The 12,003-nt window shown below is 38.7% G+C and overlaps 1 protein-coding gene across 9 annotated transcripts in view; it reads left to right on the top strand.

Annotated features, from left to right (window-relative positions):
• Positions 1 to 12,003, top strand: part of PIEZO2 (piezo type mechanosensitive ion channel component 2) — a 287,618-nt gene that overhangs the window by 264,222 nt on the left and 11,393 nt on the right. For all 9 annotated transcript variants that reach the window (XM_048939128.1, XM_048939130.1, XM_048939133.1 and 6 more), the window contains 9 exons: positions 3,138 to 3,530; positions 4,666 to 4,924; positions 5,418 to 5,600; positions 5,791 to 6,043; positions 6,748 to 6,880; positions 7,341 to 7,488; positions 7,595 to 7,809; positions 9,989 to 10,147; positions 11,384 to 11,531. In XM_048939128.1, coding sequence (XP_048795085.1) covers positions 3,138 to 3,530; positions 4,666 to 4,924; positions 5,418 to 5,600; positions 5,791 to 6,043; positions 6,748 to 6,880; positions 7,341 to 7,488; positions 7,595 to 7,809; positions 9,989 to 10,147; positions 11,384 to 11,531 — 1,891 coding nt within the window. The remainder of the gene's footprint in view (positions 1 to 3,137; positions 3,531 to 4,665; positions 4,925 to 5,417; positions 5,601 to 5,790; positions 6,044 to 6,747; positions 6,881 to 7,340; positions 7,489 to 7,594; positions 7,810 to 9,988; positions 10,148 to 11,383; positions 11,532 to 12,003) is intronic.

Here is a 12,003-nt window from a genome sequence, read left to right as displayed (position 1 = left end):
TTCACGCAGGTCACTGCATGTGTTAAAACACCAGGTCCCTCAACTTACATCATAGACATCTGTGTATTTCAAGGATTTTTACAGGAGAAAAAATTATTTTACCTACCATATGTCATTAATGTGTCTGCTTCTTTCCTATTGCTATGTTATATGCTTGTATTTAAACATGTACTTTCTTCCTCATAACTCATCCAGTTCTTCTTTCCTCTAGTAACACATAAATGCTCAATGTATGGTGTGTGTCTCTGGTGTCCCATTGTATTTTATAAATGAAAGGAGATAAGGGTTTATCATATCCTTTCAAGATGTACATGTTTCTGATTTTAAAATAGTTTTTAAGCTGCGTTTTAAATAAATGAGATCTTCTGGAAAGAATCATCATGGCTTACTACTAAATATCAAAATGAAAGCCATCCCATGCAGTGCAGGTTATATTTGGCATGCATCTGCTGGCTAAGTAACATATCCGGTTTGGCTCTTCAGTTTGGAAAGAGGATTAGCCAATATCTGACAGCTATTTTTCTATTTGTGGAATATAAGCTTATTACATTTTAAGAGCTCTTTTAGGAAATTGGCTTGTACCTATGTAAAAAGGTTCAGCATAGCATATCATTAATAAAAGAGAATTTGTACAGAGAAAGTCACTTCCCAAAACATTTGGGGGGAGTTTGGAAATTCTAGGGGAGAAATGGAGAAAATAAATCTGTGGTAGGATGTTTATGCATAATTAGGTGCACCCAGAAACTATGTATTATGTCATGTTGGTTTAATGTCTCTTCAAACAGTGAATGTATGGGTGTCAGCCTTCTATAGCCCCTATATGAATATGACCATTTACATGATGACTATGCAAATCCTTATCTTCTCTCTGAATTTTTTGTCTGTGTTTTGCTGCATGGCGAGCACATTCATTTACTGAACTGTGTATAGTAATATCATTTGTATTTAACACTGTCTTTATAACTGTTTGCGCTGCTAGCTGCTACACTGAAGCAACCATGCTGTTCTCAAGGCAGTCAACCCTTGATGATTTAGATGGACCAGACACTGTTCCTAAAACAAGTGAGCGCGCTCGACCTAGGCTTCGTAAAATGCAGAGCATGGATATGTCCTCCTCATCAGCTGACAGTGGCAGTATAGTGTCAAGGTGCTTAACTCATGCATGCTTTGTTCACTCCTTTACCCGTACCATTATACTTGTTGCAGTGTATATAAATTTGCATTTGCAGATATGTGGTGTACAGAGTGGTTTGCATGGTTAATGGAAGCTTACCTGCTTTCTGTGTTGTAGCATGATTTTGAGGTTAAAACTCAGAGTCATAATCCAGGACTCCTCTGTTACTTCACTTATTCTGCGTTTTGGATTTTCATTCTTTATTCACATATTTTTAAAAGCCATTCTATTACATTAAAATGGCTATCCAAAAACAGGCCCCTAAGTCTGTATTTATTCAGTTAAAAAAAAAGTGTCTGATTTTCAGAGGCACCGGGTTGATGGCTGTTCTTATTGAAATTGAAATCTGAAAGTGAAGTTTCTCAGCTAATCGGTTATCCTAAACATGGGCTTGGGTGCCTAACTTTAGAAAGTAAGATCAAGTGTTGGCACTGTTCTTTCAGTTCCTAGTTTTCTCCCACATAGGAAATATTTTAAAACGTTTTGATTTCTTTACCATTGATTTGCAGTCTGTAAGGTGTTGGAATTAATAAAAGGAAAATCGCAATGAAAAGATAGTGAATATTATTAATATCCAGTGGAAGAGAACAGTTCAGCAGTTCAGAGCCACTCACTTACTTCTTAGCAGGTCAAGCTCAGGGATTTATATGACACTGTGAAATAAAAACAATATTTGGACCAGTAATATAAATATGAAATTTGAGGCATATTAGATCATTATTTTTCAGAATTTCAGATGTTTATGAATTTTTAGTGTTGATCAGTTTTGAAGTGATGGGTTTTTATGTTTCTGAGCATTTTTAACCAGACTGAATGCTAACAGGGACATCAAAACATACATCCCAACAATGCCATTAGGAATTCTTACTAAAAGTCGTCTCTTATGTCCACAGTTAAGTTTGGAAGAAGTGTGAAAGGAAAAAGGTGGAACTTTATTTGCGACTTTGACAGGAGATGGTAGTGCCAACTGGCTTAGCCAGTGCAGATTTTTCTTAAAAGATGATAATTTATGTGAAATCATGGCCTCGTTCATTTCCTCAGAGCTATGTTAAGTTTGGGTTTGCTTCTATTGAGATGCAAGAAAATCCAGCTTGCAAAAGACACTATGTTGATGCCTCTTGTCTAACCTTTGGAGACAGAAAAAAAAGAAAGAGTCATGTTCTAATGGAGAGATGACGAAGTACTTGAAAGAGTAAAAGCAAGGCCAAAAAATATTTAAAAAAATGATGGTGTCCAGATTCCCATCTGGAGTCATCAAGCTGCATGAATTTACATCAGCTGCGTTGCTGAGCAGAGAGCGTTAGGAGAGAAAGTGATTATGGACTTGAGAAGGTGAAAAAGAAAATAGCCCCATATGGAAGAAAAGCAGGCAGGTAAGGTGAAAAATGAAGACTGTAATGAAGAATATAGGGCAATCTGAAGGTAAGCAAGATACTCTTTTACCAGAACAGCTTTGTACTCTGGATTGTATTTCTCCATGTTCACAATTTACTTGTTCATAGAATCAGACATGATGTGAGTTTTCAATTGATTTTCCAAGTGTATACAGAGACCATAGGCTTGTTAAAAGCACCATGTTTAGAAGGAAAACGACAGCTGTCTAACGTTCACCAAAGAGCATGCTTAAATAAACGTAATAGAAGTTCTGATTCTGATCAGAGTGTTTGAACTGCTTTCAGAAAGCTGGTGTAGTTTCTCTTAGTGATGACAATTTCTCTTTTCCTGGTGTAGAAAGAGAGGGAGACACAGTGGGTTCATTAGCATGCCATTCAGAGGCAAATGGATCCAGAGGGTACGTCTGTGTAAGAAGAGAGCATATTGTTTTTTGTTGAATTATGTGAACTTTGAGGGCCTGGGAGTGCAGTGGCATTGCTCAGATGTCTACATAAAAGTACAATTAACAAATATTGTTTGGTGAAGACCCTCATAAGACTCAACTCTCTCTTCATCCTGCCCCTGACAGTGAGCCTACACAGGTCACCATGCTCTATTCTCGTCAGGGGACGACAGAAACCATTGAGGAGGTAGAAGGAGAGCACGAAGAGGAAGGAGCTCATTCTGCTTCAAGGCAGGATGAAGAAGAGGTGGAAGATTACAGCCTGGGTTCAGAAGGAGCTGCGTATACTCCTGACACCGATGTGCCATTGTACTCCACTGTGGACAGCAATGCAGAGGCACCACCTTCCTATAGCAAAGCTGTCAGCTTTGAACATCTTCCTTTCGGCTCCCCAGATGACTCAGCTGGAAAGAGTCTCATGATGGTGAGCCCAGATGACAGTCGGACGGACAGACTTAATGATGCAATTCTCCCTCCATTGACACATGAGCTAACGGCTAGTGAGCTGCTTCTGAACAAGTAAGGACCTTGGAGTGGGTGAAATTTTTGGTCCCAGTTTGTGAAGTTTTGACTTTTTTCTTCTTTTTTTCTCTCGACAAGAGGCAATATTGTTGATACAGACTTTGTGCTAAGTTTGATTCAAAGGAAGAAGCTCATTTCCTGTGTAGTTGTTCTAATTACAGATTTCTAAAATGATTCAAATACATGTTGGAAAAATTCTATGTTTTCTCCCTAGATACCATAGCTAATTGTTCCAATTAGCATCGGATTTCTGTACTCTAACAGTAATGGGGTCAAGAGCTTTTCTGAACATTCCTTGTGAACAGGACAGGGCTTCTCTTCTGCAGACAGCTGTGATTTCAAATAAGCTTCTTCCAGGGCTATCTGGAAAATGTTTTTCTTTTAATTATTTTGGATTACTATTAAGGAAACTCTGACCTTTGACAGAGTATATGTTTAAGTCAGTAGGATCTGAGGGCTATGTAGAGAGACCACTTTTCTGAGTGCTTTCTTAAGGAATAAGGATACTCCCTCTTTGCCCCTCAGGCAACGCAGTGAGTAATGCTAGTGGTTTCAGGTGGTGTCACTGTTCTTCCTCTACTTTCTGGCCTGACTCAACCGAGGAACAGCTTCCATGAAGTTGGAGATGACCTGTAATGTCATGTCCCTTCCAACCCAAACAATTCCATGATTCTATGAATTCAAGGACAAATTCTTAAATCACTTTTCAACCTGACAGCATCTAGAAAGAGAGGCACAGATCTGATTTTGTAGATGTAGAATCTTTTATTCTGACTGTCCATGCTTCTTTTGGATTTCCAGCTAAATCTCCTCTTAGACTAGGGCACTCCTTAAGAAAAGAAAAGGAAACTGATTATGTGAAATTTATATAATAGTTTCTTTCTGACTTTTATGTTTATTTGAGTAGATTAATTAAAAAACAACAGAAGAGCACTTATTCTGGTATATATTCTGGAATAAGTTCTGAGAGCTTAGATTCAGGCTATTTTATTATAATACTAAATCCCATCTTTTTTTTTTTTCCCTCTGCTGTGGTCACCAGAAGAATGTTGTAACTTTTCAAAAAAGAAAATAGTATCAATTTTAACAGCAACTGTTGTGAATTTCATTTGCACTTCTCTGCTCTTCACAGGATGTTTCATGATGATGAACTAGAGGAATCAGAGAAGTTCTATGTTGGTCAGCCTCGAGTCTTGCTTCTTATTTATGCCTTGTACAATACTCTAGTGGCCCGGTCAGAAATGGTTTGTTATTTTGTGATCATCCTTAACCACATGATCTCTGCCTCTATGATAACGCTGGTTCTGCCCATCCTTATCTTCCTTTGGGCCATGCTGTCTGTCCCTCGACCAAGCAAGCGTTTCTGGATGACTGCCATTGTCTACACTGAGGTAGGCTGCTGTTTTTGCAACCCTGTAGGTGAGATGTAGAAATGTTAAGCTGTAAGCTTTGCATGGTCTCTTTTCTGTTTCTAATGTCTAAGGTCCAGTAGCCTTTGGCCTTTTCTGTTAATTTAAGTGTTTGCTAAGTTGGCATGAGAAAGTCCTGTTTGTGTTTTGCTTCACTGCTGTGGATAACATCTTTTCTGGCATGTAAAGCAGTTATCACAAAAACAGCCCATTTACAAATAGCTACTGTGTAGCTGGTAATCAAGCCACAGTATACAATGCCTGTGGCATCTCCAGTACCACTGAGCACCATCTGTTGGTATATGCTGAATTTGGTCTTTGATGGCCTTATGACTCAAATAAACTGTTGTTCCTCTGTATTAATGAATGTTTGCTAATCATCTCACAAAGCTGACAAAGTTGTCATACTTCTCTCTTAATGTTATGAGGCTGCCATGCTTAGAAAACACCCAAAGTGTGTTGTGTTTCTGAACAGGTAGCCATTGTCATCAAGTACTTCTTCCAGTTTGGCTTCTTTCCTTGGAATAAATATGTGGATTACACAAAAGATAAACCTTATCATCCACCCAATATTATTGGGATAGAGAAGAAAGAAGGCTATGTGCACTATGATCTTGTTCAGCTCCTTGCTTTATTTTTCCACAGATCCATTTTAAAGGTGAGCTGAGTACATGTGATTTTTTATTTTGTATTTAATTTTTTAGTCATTCGAGTTATATTGAGTTATATAAATTTATTGTCTCCCTGGTGAACACTGCGATAAATGCCTGCAATAAACACTGTGACATAAATATACTTAAATAAAGTAAGTACAAATTTGAAGTGCTCTCCTTTTCTTTTTCCACTAGTGCCATGGACTGTGGGATGAAGATGAGAAAGGGGACAACTCCAGTAATAAAGGAGATACTGATGATGAGCTTTCTCTGCCAGGAGGCAGGAGAGACTCTTCTGGGTCTCTGAAGTCTGTCAACCTTGCAGCATCAGTGGAGTCCATCCATGTCCACTTCCCTGAGCAGCAGACAGCAATCAGGAGGAAGAGCTCCAGCAGTGCATCACAGCTTTCTCACAGATCCAGCTTCTCCTCACACAGATCTAAGAGAGGTAAATGTTGTGGCGTCTTGGGGACTTAAAGAGCAAATGTTCATTTCCCTTAAGATCATACTGCCTTTTGCTGTGGAGAACCCAGAAACTACTGAATACTGTTGCTCCTCAGTGACAAAATAGGGTATGAAGCAAAACATCTTTGTGTTTGAACATAATCCAAACCTTCTCAAAGTTCAAATGAAGAGCTGTACTTTGTGATTCACTATGTTTTTAAAATGACATTATCCAAAAGCTGGGAAAGGAATGTCCAGTGTGGCCCAGATCCAGAATTTCTGGTTTAGCATAATCCTCAGCTAGAGGGAATTCAAAGCACATGTATTTTTCATATTTACATTCAATGGAAGTTTAAGTGGAAAAAAAAAAAAATTGGTTAAGGATGTTAAAGTGGATTACCTTTCCCATCTTGTGAAAAAGAAGAGCTTGCAGTAGCCTGAATGTATAGTTCCAGTTGAGATGACCAAGTCAGATCAATCAAGTTTTTGCCTTTATCAATTTCCTTCTAGAACTTGCAACTGAATGTTTTCAAGGTTTTAAAATATCAGAAATAAATTGCTATAAGAATTTATTTCCAAGCATCTTTCATGTGAGGAATTTAGGTATGAGGTAGATTTCACCATGTCTCTTACTTTCTAATTTTTGCATTTAAGCTTTGATTTTGAATTAGCTTCTTTCTCTTCTCTTTCCCTCCCCATTTTTCTCAGGAAGCACCAGTACAAGAAACAGCAGTCAGAAAGGAAGCAGTGTGCTAAGCATCAAGCAAAAATCTAGGAAAGAACTTCTTATGGAAAAGTTTCGAGAACAAATGATCAAAGCCAAGGCCTTTACAATTAAAAAGTGAGCAATGTGAGGAGTTGGGTGGGCTTGCGGGGAGGTTCCAAACAGCTGACTAATGGAGTAAAATGTTTTAAAGAGTGAAAGTTACTTCTGCTAATTCAAATGGATGAATGGATATATATATTATTCATAATATTGGGACGCTTTCTCTCTTAAGTCACACCAACTGAACTTCAAACAAATGAGCAGAGGTTCAAACAGCACTGCGAGGGTGTTCATCTATCTGATGAAAGGTTAAACATCCTGTGTGAACTGGCTTGGGTGACTATGCATATTTCTACTGAACAAACGTTAATATGATGGTTTAGCAGAAAGTGACTGGTGTCTGTGAAGTTTATGAAGGCTGTCAGAGAAGCGTAGAAGTGTATTTTTACAAGCATTACTCATATCACCTCCAGTCAGTCTTATTCAGTACAGGCTACAGCTTTGTTAAATCACATTGTGGTCATTGTTGTTTTAGGACACTCCAGGTGTATGTGCCCATCAGACAATTTTTCTACAATCTTATTCATCCAGACTACAGTGCAGTGACTGATGTATATGTGCTGATGTTCCTGGCAGATACAGTGGACTTTATCATCATTGTCTTTGGATTTTGGGCTTTTGGGGTATGTCACAGAGGGCCTCTATGTAAATCCTTGGTTGGGAGCCTTGCCATAATAGCTCAGTACCATGTGATTTTTCTTCCTCAACCATTCTATTTTTTCTTTTCAGAAACACTCTGCAGCAGCAGATATTACCTCTTCATTATCAGAGGACCAGGTTCCAGAGGCATTTTTGGTGATGGTGCTCATTCAGTTTGGTACCATGGTGGTAGACCGAGCGCTCTACCTCAAAAAAACTGTCATGGGAAAGGTCATCTTCCAGGTCATCCTTGTTTTTGGGATTCATTTCTGGATGTTCTTTATCTTACCTGGAGTGACGGAAAGGTATGAACCCTTGTAATCATACAGTATTCATTGAAAACTGATGCTTTATCAAGTTATTTGAATATGAATTTGAAATAGTTACAGCTAAGCTTTGGAATTATGAACGAATTTCTTCTTGGTCTCATTCCTAAACAGAATGTCAAAGTGCCTTTCCACAGCAACAGCTGTGGCCAATGTAAATTTGAGGAGGAAGGAACTAGATTGTACAAGTATGTAATGAAATATTCTCAACTTAGTTCAAAAACAAAGCAGGTGAGAGAAAACTGGCCTGTAACTGAGTACTCAACAGAGAATGTTGACCTCTAGTTCAGTTCCCTACTCCCTAGACCGTTTTACATCCTTTATGAGATAGTATCTGGATACAAACTAAGGATTTCCTAGGAGCAGTGGTGAGAATTTTATTCCTTTCCCTTCCTACCTGGGCCATGCCTTCCTACCTTTATGCTCTAGTTTCTCAAGAGAAACCTTGCTTTTCTGGCTGCGTAATGATTTACACGACTTAGTGGGAAATGTCTCTCTCAGAGTAACCTATAACTTGGTGCTCTTTTGGAATATGTGAATTTAAATCTCCTTGATCCTTCTAGAGTTGAAGGTCTAAATGCCATGTCTCTTCTCCCCTGGTTCTGCCATGTGGCTCTAGAGGTGGTGTAGATATTGTCACCTACTGCATGAAATCTTTTATTGCATCCCTGATCAGATTAACTTGAAAATCTAACATTTGTCATTGCATGGCTCAAAGCAATCTTCACTGCAGAGATATTACTGTTCCCTCTTCAGCTCTTGGCTAACTTCACTCTAGAACTTTAAATTGCCTTATTCCATTAACAGTGTAGGGAATTTGTCTGTGTCATCTAAACACAATTCGTTTTGTAAACAGTTATTTCACAGATAAAGAACAAAATATGGACATAACGTACACCCCCCCCCCAAAAAAAAGAAAAACAAAGAGAAAAAAAAGAGGGAGAAAGAATTTTCCTCTTAAAAAAGGATTTTTTCCTTTTTCCTCTGTGCAGTAATAATTGATCCCTGTTTTTAAGAATTTATTTTTCAAGTGGATCTTTTATCCACTGAGCTCTGAAAATTGAGATGAAACTTTTGGCTTTATTTGGACACTTTAAAGAAAGAGCAATAAAATCGTTTTGATATTTTGTGTGAACTCATGAAATATTAATCTCATGTTGCTAATCTCAAATCTGCATCTGAAATTCCTGTGCTCTTTATAAGTCATGCTGATTCTTAGAAGCCCATGCCAATTTTTTTAATCACAATAATTTTGTGGGATGTAATTGAAAACAGTGGGTCGTGTCTGATTTACAAAGCCTGTCAATCATAAAGTTCTAGTATGTTATTAGGCTACTACAGTCAGAAGCTGGGCTGTAGTAAATGTTAACTAAGATAGTCAGGGGGGTGAAGCATATGGTGTGTGAGGTGTTAAGGCAATAAGTTCAGCCTGCAGAAGATAATGACTTCTCTTCATGTAACTGTTAGGAGAGCATGAAGATGAAGCTTAGCTGTTTTCAGAGGTGCACCTTGATCAAGCAAGAGGCCACAAGTTGGAGAAAAGGAAATTCCAGCTAGATACGATAACAAATCTTTTCACTGGAACAATAGTCAAGCTCTGGAGCAAGTTGCAGAGACAGATTGTGAGACCTATATCCTCAGAAATATTTAGAATTGTACAGGCTCGTGAATGATTAGGTGTAATTAGACCCTATTCAAGCAAGGGTTGATGGGAAAGATGGTCTTCAAAGACAAACCTAAATTCTTGTATGAGTCTGTGGCATTGGAGGTACATCCATGAATAAAAATTAGTTAATTCTTTGTAGTCATTGCCAATGTTAGCCCTCTGAAAAGTGAAGAAAAGCAGTATCAACCCATGACTCACAGGAGATGTGTCGTTGTTGAAACTCATGTGGTGTGGCTAGGCACCTCTAGAGCTGAGATGCTGTTCCCACTCTCTTCCCTGTGACCCCGAGGTGACTATAGATGCTGTTTATAGACTTCCTCATCCAAATTCTTTCAAATACTGTGTCACCAGTGCACTGAGGTCAGAGGCCAAAGGCTTTTCACATATTCTCAGGAAAGGGAAGCTGCCAGGAGCTCAAAACATTTCAAGCTAATTTGGTCTTACACAGATATGATGCTCATCATTTTCCTTTATTTGTCTTTTCCATTACAGGAAATTTAGCCAGAACACTGTTGCCCAGCTCTGGTATTTTGTGAAATGTGTTTATTTTGGCTTATCAGCATATCAAATACGCTGCGGATATCCAACTCGTGTTCTTGGCAACTTCCTCACAAAAAGTTATAACTATGTGAACCTGTTCTTATTTCAAGGGTAAGTCTAAACCTACTGCCCTACTCCAGTCTTCCTTAAGATGAGGACCCTTTTTCAGATGCTGGAACTGTTCATGACTTTTCTTTACAAGTTGTTGGAAATGAAACAGTAAATCTCGCACAGCATATTCCTCTGTGTGTGCCACATGTCCTCTCTAGTCCAGAAAAAACAATTTCAGGAACACAAATGTTAGGAATTTCAGTCTCCTACCATGAAGCTAGAAGCCCGAGTTATCAGTTTGACAGATATCAGTCTGATACAAAGATAGGGTCTGCATGTCCTGGTACAAACAGATAATGTTATTTGTTCTGCAGTCCTAAAAAGTAGTAAGGCATCAAATTCCAAAAGAGATAATTGGAGCAGGCCTACAGGCTCTACCTCTGCAGGTGGGGAAGAGAATAAAGAGATAGTAACTGAAATCAAATCTCCACTTAGAAAAAAATGTTTTGTGTACCTTTTGTAAAGTGCTGCACATCTGAAGCTCTTTAGAAGTGTTGGTGCGAGTAACAGACAGTCTCAGAATGTGAATGATGTTGTGATTAAGCTAGTTCAAAGCATATAAGTATTTCACAGAAAACCTGGAATAATCTTAGCCCTTCCAAATATTTTCAGTATGGGCTTGTGTCATTCCAATAGGAAAAGTTGTAGAAGAAAGTTTTCTTCACATGAAGCAGTCTTTATGACCTGGCCAAGCAGAAAAATGTGGAAGTACTAAAGGATGCACTTTGAAAAGCTGCTATGTGCATGTTGCTTTCCTATTAGCCTACCTTCTTCTGTTGCTTAATTCTGGTCATGAAGCTCAATCCTGAATGCAGTTGAGGAGTACCCATCTACTATAAGAAGGCAATGCACCACTTGGGGTAAAGAGGTATAAAATGAAGTCCCACAATCCTGTAGGAAGGCCATGTTCCTCTGTGCTCCCAGAGCAGAAGAATACGTTTACACAGGAAGTCTGTCTTGTTCTGTTCTGTCAGTATCTCATACACAGCTACTGGGTATAATGGTGCCAAAGCATGTTTATGGCCTCACAAGGGATCCAAAAGGAATGTGAGCTGTGGCAAAATATATCACCTTTAAAACACCAGTATTAGCCACGCTGTCTCATGATACGACTGCATAATTTCCAAATTATGCTTTTTAATACTCATTTTGTTCCCTTCTTCTGGCACATATGCTTACTATATTTATTTAATGTGGTTCCTCCATTTTTTGCTATCTGCTGTGGTCTCCCTTCAGATTCCGCCTGGTTCCATTTTTGACTGAGCTGAGAGCCGTAATGGACTGGGTTTGGACAGATACCACTCTCAGTCTTTCCAGCTGGATCTGTGTTGAAGATATCTATGCTCATATATTCATCCTGAAGTGCTGGCGAGAGTCAGAAAAGGTGAGGAAGATGCATATGAGTGATCCAGACCTCCTCTCCCCTGTGCAGAAATGAAGGAAAGTAATCACAAGTCCCTACATAATTTGGAAATCCACCATAAATGCAGACTGTTAGCAGATACACCTGGTGCTCATGTTCAGAAATATTCAGACTGTTGGGTTCTTTATGTTAGCTGACAGTCAATGCAAGTGAAATTTCAATTTCCTTTGTGCCTGATTTTTCCACCATCGAGATGAATTCCACAAACATGTGGCTGCTAGTTTAATTGCATGCCTGAATTTCAAGGCAGGAGTAAAAGACTCAGTATTCACATACTCTCATTATCCATAACTACTTAAATGAGTAACCCACAGTAGCAGGGAAGTTACAGCTCCAAAGAAAAGTTGTGTCAAGGAAGAGTTCATGGCTCCACGGTGTAGGTCTCAGGAATGTTTGTTTCATGTAAATACAGAGGGAAGTTAGCTGGTTCCTT

The sequence above is a fragment of the Lagopus muta genome, chromosome 3 (assembly GCF_023343835.1).
Source record: "Lagopus muta isolate bLagMut1 chromosome 3, bLagMut1 primary, whole genome shotgun sequence".
NCBI classification, from domain to species: Eukaryota; Metazoa; Chordata; class Aves; order Galliformes; family Phasianidae; genus Lagopus; species Lagopus muta.
This window is presented reverse-complemented; position numbering and strand designations above follow the sequence as displayed.